Source organism: Diorhabda carinulata, chromosome 3 (assembly GCF_026250575.1).
Source record: "Diorhabda carinulata isolate Delta chromosome 3, icDioCari1.1, whole genome shotgun sequence".
Lineage (NCBI taxonomy): Eukaryota > Metazoa > Arthropoda > Insecta > Coleoptera > Chrysomelidae > Diorhabda > Diorhabda carinulata.
Window position 1 is genome coordinate 8,532,736 of NC_079462.1, and position 22,708 is coordinate 8,555,443.

Sequence of the window (22,708 nt, forward strand, 5' to 3'; positions counted from 1 at the left end):
TCCGAGCGAAATCGTCGGTGTTTTCAAGAGCAATAATGTAAAAAGCAATCTTAAACTCGCTTTCAGTTCAGTAACATATATCATCAACATACTTTGAGCAATCAAATTTATTTTTCATGCAAAATCATTAATCGAAATACCAAAGAAACAGATTAAATACTTGATGAAGCACCCTGTGGTCAAGAAGATGAAATTAATTTAAAATATGGTAAATGAATGTCGTAAATCACAAAATAACACATAGAATTCCTATTTTTTCCAATAACTATACGTATTTTATGTTGTTGTCGAAATACTTGTGGAATTATTAACAAAAACGGTTTCAGTCTGGTTGGAAATATCATTGCTTTTAAATGTACTTGATTTTAGGTCTCTTCTGTTTTAAAATTAGTTTTTTTCCAATAATTTTTGAGAGATTGCTAAAAAATTGACGCTTAGAATTTTCTTTAAGTCTTGATCAAAATATTTAGATACGATACTCTTCATTTATGTATTATTTATTTTAACGAATGTTTGGTCCATTCATTTCGAACAGTTCTAAATAAGTCAAAGGGTCTAGGTTTAAAACATTTTTTATTAAGATATACATATATGATTCGCTTAAAGAAATAAATAAAATATACTAATAATATATCAGAAACAATATTATTAAATTGAATAATCTCCTAATTTTGCTAAAAATTTTAATTTTCTCAAAAAATTTTAGTATAATTCGTGTAAATGTTCTTGAAGAAAATCTAAATAAAGCGGTCCATTTAAATTGGTTGGCAGTTCAAAAGGACCTATTAAATACCCACATATTATACCACACCAAATGTTAATCTTAAACTCGTGTTGAAAATGTGTTGCCCTCATAGCATGTGGAGAATCCCACAAATGATTATTTTTATAATATTTGTTAACAAATTTGTTATTTTTACATATTTAAGGAATATTAAAACTTTTTTATGAAAAAATTAAAATTTATTGAACTTTTTAGAAGCAAATAACTCGATAACCGATTGAGTTACACGAATCAAAGAAGAGTAACTTTTTTTTGTAGAATTTAACGCTTTTTAATATTTTTTTTATTATTTTAGTCGCAAGTTTAGCCCAAAAAAAGTTTACATTGATTTAATTAACACAAACAAATGTAACTAGCACCCTCTATTAGCAATGTTAAATTAGACTGCAAATTATGATTCCTCATGCCAAAAAACGTAAAATTACCAATTTTCAAAGAGAAATTGTGAAAACACAAAAAATTATTGCGAAAATCAAAATGTAAATTTGAACTTTGAACTCTCGGAAACTAGCTATATTTGCATAAGGCATGTTGAGCAGAATCATCATATTTTCAGGTCTAGAATCTACAGTTCAGACATTCTTAATGAATCACCCTGTATATATAAGAATGCGTATCAAGTAACGATAGGAAGGAGAATGTACGAGGCCCGTTTTTTTCAACTTCTGATAGCTCGCTCTACACACTCCGATATTGTTGACATTGCTCCCAAATTGAATGTATATGATTTGCTCAAACATCGAAAACGCGCATTGAGCGAAAAAAAAAACGACCGCAACGCGTTCTGGACGGTGCCTAACGACCAAATACCGAAATGTCATGATTTTTCGCTTTGTAACCATTCTTGTTGGGTTGACCACGACGCGTCGTATTCAATGAATAACAACAATCAAACGGCTAGTGCGTTCTTGATAATTTAAAGAGCTCATGCTTTTAATATGTCAAGTAAATTAGCAGAGAAACCTGAAAATTTCTACATGAAACTTTATTTATAATAATAGGTAACTGAATCGCAGGTCGATAAAGCCATATACTTGTTTTTGCAGGCACTATTATTGTGGTATTTAGAACTGCTCAACATCTCATTGGCCCTGCAGTCGCATTTTTTGTGTATTACAATGAAGTTTACAAGGCACATCAAAAAGCCTTCTTTGAATTCAGACGAAAGAGCTGAAGCTTTATTCAAATTTAATGAACACCTTGGAATATCCGATGCGTTTATAAAATTTGAATCAGCGAAGTTGAATTCATTGCGACTATGCAAGCTGGAATCATTAACGCTTAGAACTACAGCTAGAACACTCCCAGGGGTCGACATTTTGACCAATCTTAGAAGGATGTAGTTTTTTACGGGACAGCGCCAATATTTTTCTAGCATGCTTCTCTATTCCGGCTCTAGCAGCTTCGCGTTGCTGTTTGATTGAATCACGTCAGTAGCAAAGATTGCAAACGATTCTTCAATTTTAATACCACACTTCATGTGTACTTTTAAGCTACATTTTCTGCGTGGTTATTTCTGTATTTGGTAATTTGCAACCGTGCAGAAAGCGTCGCGGTTGTTTTTTTACTGAGATACTATTAAAATTGAAATTTAAGAATAATATTGAGTTCAATTGTTTCAGCTCCAATAATAGGTATACGACATGTTGAAGCATTTCTGTTATTTTTGCTATTAACTATAGCTATTGGAATGCGAGTACAACTAGCTATAGCTCTAGTTGCTATGACAGATAAATCTAGTAGTCCTAATAAGGATGTTCCAGTAAGTATTTCAATTTAAATATAAGTGGGTCGATTAATATAATATTGCTTTCAAGAGTCATGAAGTGTGCTACGAGTATATACGAGGTGGGATCAAAAAATACGTCAGCATTCACTTACGCTACTTATCTATGTTTATTAGTTACGTCCTAGCCGCGTATCAGTCTGCTACTCTAGTCATTTCAGTCGAATTGTGAGTCTTCCGTAAAAGAAACATGAATAAAAATATTTAGTTGTGTTTCAAGTTTAAAACATCTGTCACTTTAAACTAAATTAAAATATACAAAAGTGGATAAAATGCTCGTTTAATTAGTTTAGTGAAATACTGAAAATCCCGTATCAGTCTATGCAAAACACTTCAACATATGGTATGGAATTGAAATCGTGTTTTAATTTGCTTGAAATTGGAAGATCATCCTCATGCATATACGAATTTGGTTGTCAATATTATTACTGGAAATAGCCTTGATTTAGTTCTCGATGGAAAACAATTTCCATAAAAATCCTTTCAACCATAGTCGTTTGTGACACAAGACTAGAAAAATGAAGCATCGGTTTTTCTTCCATCATGACAACAACCATGTCAAGTTAGTTTTGATACTGTTTGTCTGTCTATCTACCTTCGTTCGACTTACCATACTTTTCATCATGTCACTTTTTAAACGAAAAATTTGCTGGAAAGGAAACGTTTCGACATTGGAAAGGTGATGGTAGATCAGATGAAAGCCATTCCAAAAGAAGTCTTCCAGAACTGCTTCCAATCATGGATTCAACGTTAGGATAAGGATAATAATAGTCAAATGAAGTAATGGTGGAGGTTAATTGAGTGTTTGTTACTTTTTGACTTTGTTTCTAATAAAATAGTTGTCCGTATTTTTCACTATACCTCATTTATTATATATTAAATTCTAGTAATTAATTAAATTCACTTGCCACGAAAATTCTACAGGGTGGGACACCAATTTTCAACTAACCAAGTTTAAGTATTGAGTAGAAAGTTTTCATCACTTCCACTTATGGGAGTAATTTATGACAGACATTAATTTTCAATTTATTTATTTTCAAGACATATGATTGGACAAATACTAGTACACTCTTGTCTTCATTTTTATGGGGATATCTATTTCTTCAAGTACTAGCCGGGAATTTGGGAAGAATATACGGTACAAAATACTTTCTCATGATAGCAATGGCGATAAACTCGATTCTTCATTGTCTACTACCTAAAATGTCCGAATTACTTGGTTCTTACGGAGTCATGTTATGTAGAAGTTTGCAAGGAATTTCTCAGGGATTTTTTTATCCCTCTATTTACAATTTATTACCATTGTGGTCTCCAAAAAACGAGATGTCTTCAATTGCTTCTTTAGTTTTTGCTGGTAAGTTTTGATTATTAATTCAATATATCTATTTCTTGAATATAAAGAGTCACTACATTATTTGTGATAACCAGTCCTTTGATTTAATTAAGGAAAACTCAAAAAAATCGGGAATAAAATTTATTTTTAATTATGTTGTTAATATTTTGGCAAAATATACACATTTTTTTATCATTAAAAACGAGCATCAACTTTAATAATTTGATATCTGATTAGATTCGATACCTACATGAGTATACAGGGTGATTGATTAGTCTTATTTGCGTTCAGTGCCGCGTTTGTCCTTTGTGATATGAGAGTACAGTACTACAGCACAGTACGCTGTGTTATATCAAAGTTACATTTTTTGAAATGACAAACCATATATTTTATGGTATATTTAGAATCAGCTTGACCTCTCCTTAACTATATTACGATGTATTTTACGTGATATTTAAGAAGTTATAACCAATTTTCCTTAAAAATAGTGAAAAGATTAATGCATTGTATAATGTAAGAAAAATTCAAAAATAAAGATCTGTAGCGGCAGTGGCGGATTTACAGTTTTACCGCTCATAGGGTATTCAATTTTTGCTGCCTCTAGATTTTGATATCTTAGTCCACAAACATATCAATAAAATTCCAACTTTATGATTTGTGTTCCATCATCCTCGTTACATCAACTTTTACCGTATGGCTAATATCATTGAGAACTACGGTACCGTGTTAAATCCTTGGTTATTTTTACAGCAAAAAATTATCAAAATCTAGGCATTAAATGAATCAAAAGTGATAAATCAATTTATTAGTGAACCTATCCAGCGATGTTGGATTTCGGCATTCGGCATCATTCACTCGCACTCCGAATGAACGAAAAATGAAACGTATGAACACGAAGGAACGTTCACTCGAGTTCGTTTGACATATTCGAGGAAATGAGCGAATAAAGTTCAATTTTTTGTCATTTTGTGTGATCGGGGAATGTAAAAAAAAGAGAACATTCACTTGAGTGATCATTCATCCGAATGAACCGAAAAGTGAAACGTCTGATGTCACCTTAAGGTATGTTTCAAATCTATACAATAAATACTTACATAATATTAATGGAGCTTACGTAAAAAATTTATTTGTTAGTATTATAATTTAAGTCAAACTATAAAAGTATTGCAATACCTAAGCCTCTTGCCGTTGTGCTAACTCGGATATGACAACGAGAAACATGTTATCCCTGAAGGAATCGTTCGCAGCTTTTCCAATATTTTCGGGTGTTTCATCAAATAGTTTTTTTCTTTTTTTTTATCTTTTTTTCATCACTCTTGTATATTCTTTCGATACGCTTAACTCGATTGCCTTTTCTTCAAAGTACTTGAAATTCTGTCGGTCAACTATGAAAAGCATCGGAGTGATTCGTAAAGTTCAGCAACGGTAATTAAATCTGTGTTAGAAGCCTGAATTTGAACATTCGCTTTGTTTATTCTCACCAAAAAAACATTTCATTCAACAACCATTACCATAGTTTCCAGTTTTTCTAATTTCAAAAGTATTCCCGCCGCTTCCTGTCGCTTTGCAGACTTTTCGGTACAATCATCGTTGATTGATTGCAAAATTCTAAGAACTTCGAGTCTAAATTCTTTCAAACTTTTACATGCTTCCTCTCTAGCTGACCAAAATGGCAGATTTACCCTTTTACGCCCTTTTCTTTTCCGATTTAAATCATTAAGGGCGGAGTTCACAAAAAAACGTAGGTTTCCTGCAGCAAATGAAAAAGCGTTACGCTTCTATAGACAATCAGCAGCCGCAATTACCACTAAATCAAAGAATGGGCAGAACGTGGCACATAAAAGGCGATTTTTTGCTTGCAAGCCATTGAACATGCCAGGCATTCATGTATAATTATTAAGCGTTTAGTAATTGTTTATATGGAGATGTTGAAATATTTATTATTTAGCACTGTATATAGGAAAATATTCTGATTTTTGTTAAATACTTTAATTTCTCTCCAATTTTCGAAATTTGTATTTATTTTAATTTTTAAAATTTGCCACGCAGCCTGCTGGTAAATCCGCCAATGTATAGAGGCCAAAGCATTCAAATGCGTAGTGAACATTCTGGAAAATTATTTATTTCTAAAATATGCCTTGAATCTGATACAGGATGAATCATACATCATTTTCTCGGTTTTTTCAAATGAATCAACCTGTATTTTATGTGGGTATCGACAAGTAATACCAATACATTCCTGATTTTATCAAGCATTCGCTATACCTAGGCTGGCCATACTTCCTGTTTTTAACGGGAAAGTTCCGTTATTTCAGGCTTTTGGGATTGTCCCTTCGGTTTACGAAAAGACCCGTTTTTTAGCCAGTAAAATTTTTAACTATTTTTTTATGAAATGAATAAAAGTTGTTACCTGATAATTTCTTATTACACAATCGGTAAATATTTAGATACACTTCCAGAATATTAATAATGGAATCAATCCTCATGCAGATTTAGAAAAAGTTCCATGTTGATGGTACCAGTGACTTTCTATGATTCTTGTGATAAATTTTACGAAATGCTAATGAAAAACAAAAATGTATTGAAAAAAATAAGCAGCTCCTAGAAGTTTTGGAACAAAGAAACAGAAACTACACAACAATCAGGACACTCAAGTGAAAATGTTGATTGGATTTTTTTTTTGGAAAAAAAATTGTAAGAGAATGTTTTGAGGTTTTCTAAATTCTAAATACCGTGTTTGGTATTTTGTTTCAATAATTTCATAAACATACTGAAGTTTTGCATAAACATGCTTAACTATAAAATTTTCATTTAGTTTTGGGTTAGGCCATTAAACATTCTAAAAATATTTTACACTTTTTGATGTTTTAAAGGGTTTGAAAATTGAATGCAAAATAAATGTTTGAATTTCCGGTACATTTGAGTTCATTCCTGTACCTACACCACGACTGCAAAAATAATCTGACTATCCCCTTTTTGAACAAAGTTTTCATGGCCATCCTACCTATAATTAAATTATTCAGTTATTGATATATATTGTTTTTTCTGTGGAAAATAGTAAATCATTTAATAATTAATTGTGATTTGGCTATGATTTATTTGTCAAAAATTGATATTTACTAGTGATAGAATGAATAATGTGATCTGGATTTTGGGAGCATGCAATAAAAACGCCTTACTATCAGCAATAGTGTATCAGGTTTTTCTGAAAGGCGGCAACTCCCATAACCAATCTTGAAGAGATTAATGGAGCGGTTCAATCGCACGGGTGCAATAAATCATGAATATCCTGAACGATTAAATACTTGACTGTGACTGTGATAGAAGAAAATGAAATTAATGTTTTGCTTGGAGTTACAGAAAATCCACACAAAATTGTAAAGAGTCTCTCTAGGACACAAGAGCTGAGCTACTACGGTATGAAAAGAATCCTTGACAAAAGCAGAATGCACCTCTACCACATTTACTTACAACAGGAATTAATTGATTTGATTTTGAAAAAAGACTAACATTTTGTAGGTGTGCTTTACGAGAAGTTAAGACTTTTTCGACTGTGTTCTATTTGGAGATGAAGCTACGTTAAATAACAATGATTGTGTTAACAGGAAACACTTTCACTATTATCCATCTATCCATATCACATAGTGATTCTAACTAGATAGTCGTTGAATATTTCGGGAGGTATTCTTTGAATATGTATTAGGACCATATTTTTTGAAGAAAATGTAAATACTGCCATGTATTTAGATTTTCTAATAAACCAATTACTTCTTTCATTGGAAAAAGACCCACTTAGTACACGTCAAAGAATGTGGTTGCGCCTACTCACGCTAATTACTTAATCAATGGTAAACTGAATGAACTATTTCCTTCAAGATACGGAATGAATTTCGAATTTTTTCTCTAGAAACTTTTCGTAATGTGAGTAACTATTTCAATCATCGCTTTCAATCATCCATGTCTTTGGAGGTTATATGGTATACGTGTCCGTATTCTATAATAAATAGGATAGTTTTGTTTAGTTTCTGTAATTTAATTGTGATATGCTCGTTTTTTTCTGTATTTGCAATTCAACCTCTACAGTATCAAACAGCAATGATAAAATTTCAGTTTTTGACAAATAACCAACTCACAAATAATAGTTTAATGATTAAATAGTTTTTGTCATACGAATAAGTATTATAAACACTTCTTTGAAACTCGCCCCGGTATATATGTTTTGAGGTAGGAGTTCTTGGGTACTTTTCATAGTCGGTTAAGAATGAATAGATCAAATATACGAATTTTTGAGATCATTTATTGTTATCAGTCCTTAATGAGTGTATAAGATATTAATCTATTTTCACGTGCTAATATTTCGAGATTCCCTTTCATAGATTTATACATAATAAGCTATTGAAAGCGAGTTTACAATAATCCATGTGCTCCACTTGTGTTTTGTGATTTAAAGAAAATTATACAGATCATAAAATAAATAATTTAATAATTTAGTGTATATTGAAAACGAAAAAAGTAGGGAACAAATGCATCTATTAATGTGTGATAATCTCAATTGGTTCGGTGATAAGAAACTTTGATTTTTATCAACAGAAAAGTTCCAATATTGACTATCTGAAGTATTATTAAATTATCACTGATCTGTATTTCGAAATTTTTTGGCTCCGTTCAAATCTTTCTTTTGCGTCTATTGTCTGTACTGAATTGTACTGAATTCCAATTCATAAGCAATCTAGTGGTAACTTAAAAAAATAGATTAGCAATTTTATACAAAATATACTTCTTATTGTATCAAAAAAATATTAATACAATCGTTTCGTTTTCTCGCTTGTATTTGCCAGAAGCGGTATCACGTTTAAGGGTCCAATAGTGGTTCGCTAGAATATTTGGAGTCCTTTTGTTATTATTCTTTTCAGCGCTTTTCCATCTGATGAATTTGCTGATGGAAACTCTCATCGTGCTTGTCTTATTATGAGAGAAATTCTTCAACAGCATTTATGTAGTTGGCTGACTTTTTTTAGCAGGTTACATACATGTCTGATTGCATCTTATACTCTTTTCCTTATTCTTGAAAGTGTAGTTTCAAACTTTTGATTTTTTTAAGCTTTACTGCTTGAGGTTCTAGATTTGCTTCATTTATACATGGGAATTTCAGTGTCAAATCAAAAAACTCATTACCTCCTATGTCTAAAGCTTTAACAAAGATTTTTATAAGCACCAGTTTTGTGTGCGTCAAGAGACTTATTGCTTATATATTCATTTCGAACATCTGGTTTTCTCTAGAAACATCGGGAATTAAGAGTTTCGGAAACTATTTTTGTATACAGGGGCCCTTCAATAAGTAACTAACTTTCCAACGACTAAGAAAATTTGATAAATATCTCAAACATTTAAGGCTTTCTGGCGTTATCCCAGACATATGGTCTTACCATATGGGGGTGTTACAACTTCCTTATACCTAGAAGGATAAACTTACATTTGTCGAAGTATATAAAGTATATAAATATAGTACAAGTACATTCTTATACTTGGTCTAGCCAACGTTACGTGATAATTCAAGTGCTGGTGCCAATTATTGAATACTTTATTCTATCGGCATTCAATATTTGAGGTGAAAAAGGTTTCATAAATGAATTAATTTGTATGGTCTTCAGAGTTTTATTGTAAAATTTGAAACTATTGGCAATAGCATAGATATTTATATTTGCAGGCAGTGAAAGGGAGAGGGCAGATAGCAGATATAGTTTGTAATCAGAGTATATTTAATCAATTTTACATTTATGAATCATATATTGGAAATTTTCAGCTCTCTCATCATGTAATAATTAATCATCATTGTAGGATTTACGAGGCATATTTTTTAAGTAAGTACCGTTTTGGAATTAAAAAAGGAGTGCTAAGATATCGCAATAATTTAGTCTAATTTTCTACATAATTTCCATGAATAGCGAGGCACTTGTCATAACGTGGCACCAGTTTTTGAATACCCTCCTCATAAAATTCTGCCTCCTGACTTGTTAATCACTGTATCACAACTGTTTTGACTTCGTTATCGTCTTGAATACTCTGACCGCCCAGGTGTTTCTTCAAGTGCAGGAACAAATGGTAGTCGCTGGGCGCCAGATCAGGACTATAGGGAGGATGATCTAGAGTTTCCCATTGAAAAGATTTGATGAGATCTTTGGTCCGATTAGCCACATGTGGACGGGCGTTGTCATGCAGCAAAACGATACCCTTACTCAATTTGCCACGTCTTTTGTTCTGGATTGCACGATGCAGATTGTTCAATGTCTCACAATAAGACGCTGCATTGATTGTCTCATTACGAGGCCGAAACTCCACTAGCAATACTCCTTTTCTGTCTCAAAAAACTGTGCGCATGTACACATCCGGGTAGAAATTGTTTGCTTAAACTTTCCTTTTTTCGGTGATAATGAATTTCGCCATTCCATGGATTGTTGTTTCTTCTTCTTCACAGATCTCACGATGAATATCGATCGGTTTTACGCCTTTAGCACTAAGAAATCGTATAACAGCCCGTACTTCACAATCGGCGGGACTCACGATTGTCGGTGGCATCTTAAACACTCAGTAAACAACGTACACAATGAAGAATCAGATTGTAATGGCGTCAGTGCGTAGACAAGAGATGTAGGTAACCAGCGCGCATGTGCAGAACGCCGACCTTGGAGTTGCGGCGGCGGAATCGCAAAACGGTGCTTACTTAAAAAATATGCCTCCCTACTTTTTGGTATTTACGAAATAATAGTTTTAAGAGATTATTTTACTGGTTCTAGTTAATTTATAGCCCTAGAAAAGACCATTTAATATATTATCCAGCCATGTTTGTACTCGAAAATATGTTTATTTTTCTTCGAAATCGAAGTAAGTCCCAGCAATTTATTTTCACAACTGCCAATACTAATACGCGGGATACGGATTGCATGGAAAGTAGTAAAAAGCTGAGAAATTACAAATTATGAGAACATTTTCAGTACAATGTTAAAAAGAGCGGTCAAGTGAATACATTGGCAGGAAATGAAAAGTGTGATAATTAGATATATTCATCGGGAAAAGACGGTGGGTTTCAGGTGCATGAGGTTATAACGTACAATTTATTTTTTCAATGCATTTTGCATTTTGCAGATATTTCCCTGTATCAGGTGCTCCCTTCTTTACAACCAGATTATACTCGTGCAACTAAAAAATAGGCCACACAATAAACAGTGGAGCAATCAGAGTGAACAATAACCGTTATCAATTAAATATTTTTAAGGTGCCCCGTTTGGTTCAATTGTTACCATGCCCATAGTAGGATACATTTCATCCACCTGGTATGGATGGCCATTTTCTTTTTATGTATATGGTGGAGCAGGTTTTTTATGGATAGTCATTTATTATTTCTATGGAGCGGATAGTCCAGATAAACACCCGGCGATATCCAAAGAAGAGAAGAACTACATTTTAAAGAACGTAGAAAAAAAAGAGCAGGTATGATAAATATCAGCATTAATGAATAAACGCCCATAAACTATTGTGTTGAAAATAATATAAAACCTTAAATGAGGAAAACAAAACATTTTTGCGTTTGCATCTGTGTTCCCATTTAATATTTCTATTTCCATATTTGTATTTTGATGTGCAAACAATATTGGGAGAAGAAATACGAGACTAAAATTGGAGAGAGTTAAATGATAATTGTAATTTTTAGGTCAAGTTGCCGTTTAAGAAAATATTGACTAACCTTTCTTTTTGGACAATTTTAATCAACGCAGTGACTCAGTTTTGGTGCTATCAAACTTTAATCTCAGAGACGCCAACATATATGAATAAAATTATGAAATTTAGTATAGATACCGTAAGTATATATTTGGTAATTTAGTATAAAAACTCCTGTTGCTCGAATATTTTGGTAGTGAATACTTATTAGTGCTTACACCATATCTAATGCCCTGAATTTACTCTGACTTGCACATTGTACATGAAATAACGAGTAAGATTATGGAGGAAGATAGAGGGTGAAGATGAGTTTGAGCCCAGAAATATTCCCATATTATTGTTTTTCCTCATTCATATCCGCCATTGTCAAATTCTAGTTTGTTCATGTGATGTCATTTAGATTAGTTGATCTTTAATCTCCTTTATATTTCATTTTCAACTCAATATATATTCTCATTCAATGACTTTCTTTTTTCCTCTAATAATATTTACTTGTTATTATATCTATCATATCCTGATAATGCTTGTTATTTATCATTTCTTTGATGCTGATACTATTTTTATCTATATCTTTACATATTTTAATTCTCATGTTATTTTTTCCCCTCAATATATCTCTCTTAGTTTTCCTAGTCATTCTTACTTCCAATAATTATATACAATTCATTTTTAACGCCTTTTGTGCTTCCACTATTCAAATCATTGTTTGTACTCATCTGTAGAAACGGCAGACAGCTAATTTTTCGTTATATTTGATTTTGTGGAATCAGTGACCTTTCATGCATCTTTTCCGGCGTGGAAATAAGAAAAAGTCGCCTAACCTGTCCTAACCAAAAATTGTTGAACGGTTATTGACTTGATGACATTTTTTGAACGATATGACGATTGTGTCTTCTATTGAATTGATTAGATAATAACCATAGCACCATGACCATGACCAATGATGTCTTTTGACAGAAAATATGGATCAGTTTCAAGCTGTTCTTTCATACCACGACACTTTTCAATACGATTTTTTTCCCGATTGCCAGTCAGAGCCGAGGAATAATTCTTTTTATTCACCAATCTTCTGACAAAATTTTTTGAGCAGAGCTTCAAGATGACCTAATATTCACTTATCGTTAACTAATTGTCATTCGTTAGTCCCCAAGGGTGCAATTTCATGAAGGCAACCAGCAACCGCAACCAAAAGTGATGAAAGGCTGTAAGTGCGTTTGAAACTGTTGACATACAAGAGCAGTGCTGTTATGTTAAAGTAGCGTCTATTTCAAATAAATGTGATTAAGGTATAGTGGGAAAAATGTATTTGCATCGGACCCCAGAATACCGTAGATGGTATGAAAATCTTGTGAATCAAGTTCAAGTGCAGCAATTAAGAAACTATCAGTTTCAATGTGTACAGGTTATGAATCACTTATGTGCTGATAGAAACAGAAAAATAGCCGCAGCTGCTGAATTTATTTTAACAATGAATAATAAGAGAAGTTATGAAAAGAAGCAGTTCTTCCAGCTCTCATTTGACGGAATGAATATATTTAAACTAAACACTTTAACAATCAAGTTATGTAAGATTTATTATATATTCCATATTATAGATACGCACTCTCTTTTAATGAAGTATTGTAACATAGAATAAATATATAAATGCTGCTTTGAACTGTATCAGAAAGATTATTATAATCTATATTCTCATTATTCTCATGAGATTCTTATATTATTGGCTCTTTTACCAGTTCTTCTCTCCCATCAGCCGGCAACCTGCGACAAACCTGGCGATTCGTCGCCGCAGATGAAATAATTCAACTGCAGAAACCTTCCCCCCCACTACCATTTTTGGTTGCAGTTGCTGGTTGTCGGTTGCTAGTTGCCTTCATTAAATCGCGCGCTAAGCATAAGATTTCGAATTTTTAACATTGGTGTCGAATCGGAGAATTGATGCGCGCTCACAACGAGGTTTGTTATCAATCGACATGTTGCCATGTTTAAACTGTGCAAAAGACTCGTAGGTTCAAGTTTCTCCCGTAGCGTTATATTTGGAAGCCGTTTTTAACATCAAAACAGTTTCAGCAGCATTCTACCAAGTAGAAAACAAAAAATTCTGCAAACGAACAGAATAATATCACAGAAAGCACTGTAATAGCCATGAATTACGCTATCTAGTTTCTCGTAGAAGAAACGCATACTATAAATGATCCGGCAACGCCAATGCTATTGCGGTTATTATTGGTATCCATTATCATTTTCAATTTTCTGTATCTATTTTTCTTTAAAATTCTTATTTCTTATCTCCTTGCATTAACTTTATTTTTTAAACGTTTTCTAATCTTTCAAATCTTATACATTCCTCTTCCATAATTATCGTATTTTATATTTTATTCATAAATCTGAAATAAGGGGGTGGTTCAAATATAAACGCTAGAAAACTTATAGCCATGAGCGGGAAGGATCTACCAGTGTTTGTTGGGCAACATTATTCGTTTTTTGGTCGAAGGTAATGTAATATCCGCTCAAAGTTACCAAAGTTTATCCGAGTAATTCGAGGATGAGTGCCTCTCCAAGACTCAAGTGTCTGAATACTGTTCCGTTATCAGAAAAGTCTGAGTAGTGGTAACAAACATATCGCAAGCGCGGCGCCCCAGAAAAAGTGTTACCGATAAGAACGTCAGTGCCGTACAAAAACTTATTTTATTTGGCATCAGCGTAGGTAATATTGTGCAAATAATTCATAAACTGCTCGGTTACCACTAAATTTCAGCCAGATAGGTAACAAGACTTCAGAATTTTGAGCGGAAAAACTTACGCCTTGCTCGCATCGCCAGAAAATGGGTTGAGAAACAGGAAACACTAGAACACCCTCATCATAGTCCCCATTTGTCGCTATGCGAGTTTTATCTATTGAAAGAGGTACTTGACGCACTGCGATTGGAAAGCAATGCGGAGATAGAATCTTACGTGCGCGAATGGTTACGTGACAAGCTGAGAGATTTTTATGAAAAAGGCATCCGAAAGCTTCCGGAGTGTTTGCAAAAGAATGTAGTCTGTTACGGAGACTATCTAGAAAAACTGTAAAAATTTCAGCTCTGTAACATAAATAACAATAAAATTTTTTATAGCAAAATTTCGGTTTATATTTGAACCACCTTGGTATGTTTCATTTCTTCCAAATGCTTGATTATATTCAAATTCAGCATTGCTTAGACCTCCCATACTCGTTCATCACTACCTTATCCTCAATATAATACAGTTCCTCACCTGGTGATCATATCTAATATAACAAATTCATTTCAATATTTGAATTTATAATTCAAAAATTCAAAAAATCAGAAATGAGTCAAAATTTCAATGTCATCAATTGTTTTGGTAACTCTTCTTTTTAGTTAATTACATTAATTATAGATAGTATAATAAAAATGTGAAATTAGGAAGAATAAAACAAATATAAAGAATTAATCTTTGGTTTTATACTTTTTTTTTAAATTATATTCAAATGTAAACATTTTCAAATATCCACTCGATCTTCTATTGCTCTGATTCCTCTTTGATTCATCTTCTATTTTTTCCATCAATCTGTAAATGTCTTTCAAATTTTCCATTTTTAATACAATAAAAATATGAATGTAGAAATTTCTTTTCCAACTAGTAGAATTTTTAGCTTAACAATTTTTATTTAATCGATTATTTCATTGCTTGATAAGAAATTTTTTGAAAACATCAAAGAACTTTATTTCCTGTTACTTTTCTTGGTTGAAGTTGAATTGAAGGAGCGCACCAAACTCGAAACTTGTACATAAAAATAACATCTGTTATATTCCTCCTTTTTTTTTACTTTTACTCCATAGTTTCATACTATAAAGAAACACCATCTCATTCTTATTTATCTAGTGCTTGTCATAAATTTTCAGATGAACACGAAAAGTTATTGATATATCCTAAAAAAAAACATTCAATAATATACTGATTTTCGTTCATTATTATTTAGTAACGGTCCAATTAATTTTGAGATATCTAATTGCCCTCTGTTTATGCTGTAAGTATCAATATTATTATTGATATATTAAAAATTTAGAAATTATTCTATTTATTAAATATAATGTTTGCATCATATATATGCTTTTGTTTTTCAGCCTACTTTAATGAACTACATATTTTTTTTATAGAACATAATATTGACGTCTCCACATACCACATGAACAATCAATGTTAACCATATTGTAACGCTTCACGAGTAATGGTCCGTGAATAGAGTTTATTACACTACCCATCGTACTGTTAACAAACTCTTTATAACAATTGCTTCACTATAGAATTCACTTCTTTATCGCTCGGATTACTTGTACCGTTCCCCACGTATCCTTAATATCGAACTTCAGCTCTACTGTGTGCTTATATATTAATATTACTGTTGAAATAACTTTAGTTTATTGTAGAGACTTCTGTCTAAAAACATTTGTACAATTACAGTTAATCTCTTCCAGAAATATCTAGAACATAGTTCATCGCTACCCTGTAATAGTTAGAACCACCTGTTATATTTTATAGTTCCCACAACATTGAATTATGACCAGCACCACCAGATAGCGTGCGACTGTGTATATGTCGCACTATAGCTGCTACCTTATTATGTAATTTATGTCACCATAACCTAATGTAGTATCCGTCACTCAACAAAGATGAAATTCTCATATTATTTATAGTTACATTGAATTTTATTTCGAGGGCCTTTTCACTTTTGTCCTGCGATAGGCTACAAATAAAAGACAAGTTCATCATTACGGCCATCTTTTAATTTTCGACACCATTCACGCACAACATCATCATTCATGAAGTTTTCCCCAAGCACATGGTTTATTCTCCGATGGATTTCCGCAGCACTTTGTCCTTCAACCTGTAGAAAATGAATCACACTTCGCAATTCACACTTGGCGGGAGCATCTATGATTGCGGACATGTTTACGTGGTTGTAGCAAAACGCCGACTGACGCCTGAATGTTAACAATGGCAAAGTGTATAGTGCGAGTGCTTTGCAGTGGCCTAAAGCGCATGCTTGCTTTCTTCTGCCCGCGTAGTTTCTGCACGGAGCGATCGAAAGTTGAAAAAAACGGCTCTCATACATAGAATTATCAATTTTATTCAAATCGCCTCATTTTGAGGATTTCTGAGATCTCATAATTTCTATTATTGGTTTTTTGATGCAGTTTTATTTTTTTTTCTTATTAATCACTTTCCAATCTATCTGTCCTAGTAAAACTGTTCAAGTAGCTTATTTCACCATTTTTTAGGAACTAGGCATTACTATTGTTTCGGTTAATAATAAATAAATGTTATGTGAAATCGTTTTACTTCATCTTATCTCAAAAAATATGACGATATATATTCTTGTTCATAGAATCTATTGGCCTGAAAAATGAGGGCTTTCATTCGAACAAGCTCTGATGGACCCTTTCCGCAGGGTCTGGGGGCAACAAAGGAGCAGTGTCTTCAAGAATAATTTTCTAAATAAAATAAATTATATAATCTGTAATCAAATTTGAGTGATATTGACTAGTATCTTCCGAGCCTTTTTCGCCGAAATATCGTTTGTTTCAAAGATTATTTTTCAAGTCTCCATTATAGGAGTCCCGGGGTTGTCCCAGGGAAATACTGAAATATTTTAAAAATTTGTTATGTCTTTTAAAACTTACTCTAATTACATATTTACTACAGAGATACATGTTTTACATTTTGATTTTGATCATTGTTTAAAATCAGTTTCTTTTGTAAATTGATTATAATAAATTTATAATAAATTATCTTTTTTCCTTCAATGAAATCAATAGTTGTGTATCTCAATTCAGGATCTGGTAGTTGAATAGCTCTATCTTGTAATCACTGATCGACACGAATTGAAGTTTCAATATTTTGAGAACCAAGTTCGTTTTGTATAACATTCTGATTTTATATTATTGATTTTACTTATTTTGAGGTGAAGAAAATTTCGTTCCATTTTGATTGTAGATTTTTGATTATGAGTTTGCAGTATTTGACACATATTTATTCATTTCTAAATCTATTTTTTGTAACAGCAGTTAAATAAAAATAAAAATTCGAAACTTCATAGACTTTTCTTTAAAAAAATATAGGCTTAAAATTAGAATACATATTTCAAAAAATATTTAAAAAGTCAAGTTTAAGAAATTTATTATTTTATTCTTATTTTAGAATGGTCTTTTGTCGTCATTACCATCCATTGCCAGTTTTATAATAATGATAGTAGCTGGTTATTTATCAGATATTCTCATTAATAAGAAATTATTATCTGTTTTATGGTCCAGAAGGATATTTAATTTTGTAGGTAAGTAGACAACTTCTTCACTACAATTACTAATCATTTACTAACTTGTTTGGCAATCGATCTGATTAGGTTTCTTTTGTTGGTCCATACATCCACTTCAATGTGTATAATTATAGTTTTTTATCGTAGTTTTTTTAATATTGAAGATACATGACCGAATCAATAATTACAAAAGAGCTTTTGCTTTGAATTGTGTAGTTATTTATTATACGAGGGAAAAACAACCTAAAGCTACAATCTAGTATTTTTGCCGTGTATAATACTCAAGGTAATCAAAAAGCTGTCAATTTAATTTTATAATTTGATTTGGAAATTGTTAACTTTGTTGTTTAGAAGTTATTTTCAACACTATAAAATGAAAAATGTCTGATTTTGAGTTTCCTTCGACTCCACCGGAACTAGTAGAAGTAGCCAAAGTAGTGTAACAAAAATTATTGCCAGCTAAATCGCGGAAGGTTGTCTACGCAGATGATGTGGTACTTATAAGTAAAACGAAAAAAGATCTAGAAAAAATGTTTCTACTCTCTGAAAAGAAAGCGAAAGAATATGGACTGCGCATAAATAAACAAAAGACTAAATATATGTAGGTGGGAAGGGATCTGAATAGCTACAACCAGTTGAAAGTGACGACAGAGCAAAATAAGGAGTTCGAATACCGGCAGTGATAAACGAAGGAGGTCAAACCAGGGAAATCTACAAAAGACTGGCGAGAGGGAACAAAACGTTTGGAGCCCTAGAAGGACTATTAAGATCAAAAGATATTTCAAGAGCTGCCAAGTTACTCATTTACAAGACAGTTATACAGCCAACGGTCTGTATAGCAGTGTGTATTGGATCATGGACAAAAAAGAAGAAAACAAAATAAACATTCCAGAGAGAAAGGTACTAAGGAGGATTTTTAGGGGGATTCGAGAGCAAAACGAATGGAGAAGAAGAACGAAAAACTGTATGGTAAAGCTGAGATGATATATGTAGTCAGAGCGAAAAGACTCCGTTAGATGGATAGCCAAAATGGACGAAGACATTTGAATGAAAAGATCCTTGTTGAAGGGAGAACAAGTCTGTGGAAAAAATCGATAGAGGCATGTAGAGAAGATTAAGAAAGAATAGAGGATTGGCGTGACGAAGCCATGAACAAAAATAGATGGAGGAAAGACCTGTTGAGATACTTATATATAAATCGCGGAAAATTTACGAAGCAGCTTATTCAAGATTCATGGAATGGAAGATGAAAAAACAATCGGTTCTTTCTCGGATACCGTCTCCTATTGGTTAATTTTTCGAAATTGGCACAACAAAAGCCATCAACAATGTCGTCGAATTATTCTATAAGTTTACAAGTTTCGAGTACACAAATTAGTGATTTTTCGATTAATGCTCTCGATGAAGTTTATCCAATGATGAAACTGTATTAGAGATTGCCAGCGCTTGTCGAATTTGTGAAATCAGTCAGGTACAATAAGAAAACTTGTTTTATTTAATTCGAAAATACCTTCAAACTCGAACAATTCATAATTGCAAATGTTAAAAATTATATTTTTATTAGGTTATACATTACTAAAATGATGGGGGCAAATTTTTGCCATGTTGATGAAATAAGATTATTTACTCAATTTAGACTTTCTATTATCTTAGAAAACTAAGAGTGAAAAAGAAGATTCGGAAACGTTTTTAATTGTGAAATTCAAGTTAACAACGAATTATGTAAACAGGAGATTGGTGTTAAATGAAAAATATGTTAAATTTTACTGTAAATAGCTCTTCGTCCAGCAGCAGCAAAGGATCGCCACTTTTTTATGCATATCACAATGGAAAATGTATCAATCAGGTTGTGAGTAAAACAAGATCCCCGAAACAGTGGCTAATCTTCAACTTGAAAATGTTTACTCCTATACACGTCATTCATTTCGAAGATTTTCTGTAACGCTTTTAGTTGATTCTTGGGAAGATGAAACTAAAGAAACATTGCGGTTGGAAGTCATCAACAGTCGTTGCAGGGTATATTGATGAATCGGTAGCACACAGGACAGAAGGAGCTGAAAAATTGTTTAAAACATATGGTAGAACAGAATTAACACCAGATTTGCGACCACATATATCAATGGAATTTGTGATGATAGGGAGAAATTTAATTTCAGCACTAGAAACTTCGAATATTGTAGCGAGTAGTTTAAGGAAGATGTCATGCAATGCACATTTGATAATTCTATTTAAGATATGAAGGAAATATAACTTTATTGCACAATAAGATATTCTCAAATTGAATATCTAGGACAAGCAAATTATATTCATAATACTTTAAACACTGAACGGTTGTAATAATTATAATATTATTTCAAATGTGTAATTGTTAACCCGGCGCTACATAGGTGGAAAATTCTTACACCAGTACATACGTGGGGTCTGTGAAACTCCATTTTCCATAATTTAACGTTCTTCCTATTATTAATCTGTCCTTGGATCAGTTGTAGGCCCAATATTTTGATAAAAATCCTTCTCAAAAGTCTGTAATCTTGATTGTTTTGCCTGTATTAATTGTGAAATTAATTTAATGTTTCTTTGTCCGGGTCATTGATTGGCGTTTGTCAATTGTTATATCCTGCTCAGAATCGGTGCGGGTGTTGGGTTCACTTTCAGAAACAAAATCAATGTCATTTTCGCTTCATGGAACCACTACGTCATCATCCCATAGCGCCAGGAGCCTTTTCTATTCCTCCTCATAAGACATAATCGGTATTTCTGAAGAAAAAATTTAATTAACTTCTTAGCACCATTTTACATAACTTAAATAGAAAAAGTAACCACGTGACTAAAGTAACTATTTTAAACTTACTTTATGATAAATACTTCACGCGTAGAACGTATTTTACAACATCAGTTACACGAATACATAGGTGTACAACAGGATAAATATTTGGGAAGCTACAGGGACGGACACGTGCATATCTTTACATTTGGTTTCACTTTCAGAGAGTTTTCCGCAATTGGGGTTTATTAAATGCCACGTATGTAACGCCGGATTAATTATAATTAATTTTATCTTATCTTTGACTGATGTTTAAAAAGTTTCTTTTTGTAAAAGTTTTGTATCTAATTATATTATAGAAATTAAAAATTTAATATCTGAATTCTGAAACATGCTTTATATGTTTTTTAGGATGCTTGGGTCCAGGATTGGCATTGCTAACACTAGCATTAATACCCTCTGACGCTATAAATACATCTGTTGCGATGCTTGTGATATCTACTGGTATGCAATCTTTCACAGTGCCTGGGGTGCAATTGAATCTGATGGATATTGCACCATCATTTTCGGGAGTCCTTCTTGGAATGGTTAACAGTACTGGAAGTTTTGTTTCGATTTTTGGGCCATTATCTGTCCAGTTCATTGTACAGGATCAGGTAAATTATTGAGGATGGATACCAGCATTGAAATATCCAGAAATTGTTAGTTTGGCTATAGAGAGTTTGGGAAAATTAAAATATTCTTCTTTGGAAGGAAATATACAAAAAAACTTTTCGGTATAGAAAATATAGACGTGGAAATACATTTAACAATATATGATAGGAAAGTAGTCCATATTTTGGTTGGGTACCGTCAAAAAATGTACGTTTTTCTCATTGAGGGATGTGCTTGTTCAAAATAGATCCCTGAAATATAATTCAATTCTATAATTGCAGCTATTCTCTCACACTTAACATATTTATTGATCTACAATATAAGGTAATCCTTAAAATAGGCATGTTCTGGTCCCTATCAAATCTTTTTTTATCCAAATTAACTGAATACGGAACTAATTTCACTAGTTATTCATGCAATTGTACAATCAGATTGAAAATCTATCTAGGTACAAAATCACTGCATTGCATTGGTTCCAAACTTTCTTGTGGAAGTTGCTAGTGTCTTGCCTTTTAAGTAAAAAATGATAATACAGTAGCTTTAAGCTTTTTGTTACTTTGAGAGCTTTATCGGTTGTTACCTCCTCTGTGGTCTATCGATTTTAATCTGGCTGTTCAAATAACTTTCGTTCGATTGTCATCCATTTTTTCGAAGTAGTGCAGATTTTATATAGTCTACCTTCTTTTCAATGGTGTACTTTTTTACTTGAAATCAATATTTTACTTTACTCTCGTGCAGGTCAAAGATGTTTTCGCCACTTAACTTTTGAACCATCGTCTGTACTGTACAGTACAGAATCTTAATTTTGTAATTGTGTTATTTATCAGTATTTTTTTTGTTTCTCCTGTATTTCTGTATGATTAATCTCTAATCTCTCTTGTAGTTAGCTTTTTCATAACAACTTTTCATGTAAAATATTGCAAACCTGTTCGACTGTAGTTTTCACTTTAATTTTTATCTCATTTACTTTATTTGATGATTTGTAGAGTGGTTCATTCGTGTTCAAAATTCCATTTTTAAAAAAAGAGAGCCACTTAATTCGTTCCACGGGATGTAGTACTTTTGAAATAATATTTACGTAACTTTTCCTCGGTTTTTTAAAATGTTACGTGGTACATTATATTTATTTAACAGTCGAGATTATTTTTGTCTATATATTCAATCAACGATAAGAACAATTTTCAACTTGTGAAAGTCGTTTTTCCATCAAACTTCCTTCGTTTATCAAAATTTCAGCCAATTTACCAAGTCGGTAAACCAGAAATGAGCCAGCTCTTGCGGCATATTCATTTGGCTGTTTAAACACATTCTCTTAACCAGTATTTATAAGTTTGGAGAAATTATAACATCTTTAATTA

General features: G+C 32.4%; 1 protein-coding gene across 1 annotated transcript in view; it reads left to right on the plus strand.

Moving 5' to 3' along the window:
* Nucleotides 1–22,708, plus strand: part of LOC130891477 (uncharacterized) — a 48,511-nt gene that overhangs the window by 335 nt on the left and 25,468 nt on the right. Inside the window, exons 2-7 of the mRNA XM_057796260.1 lie at nucleotides 2,407–2,546; nucleotides 3,612–3,924; nucleotides 11,177–11,391; nucleotides 11,612–11,758; nucleotides 17,818–17,950; nucleotides 21,108–21,352. Coding sequence (XP_057652243.1) covers nucleotides 2,407–2,546; nucleotides 3,612–3,924; nucleotides 11,177–11,391; nucleotides 11,612–11,758; nucleotides 17,818–17,950; nucleotides 21,108–21,352 — 1,193 coding nt within the window. The remainder of the gene's footprint in view (nucleotides 1–2,406; nucleotides 2,547–3,611; nucleotides 3,925–11,176; nucleotides 11,392–11,611; nucleotides 11,759–17,817; nucleotides 17,951–21,107; nucleotides 21,353–22,708) is intronic.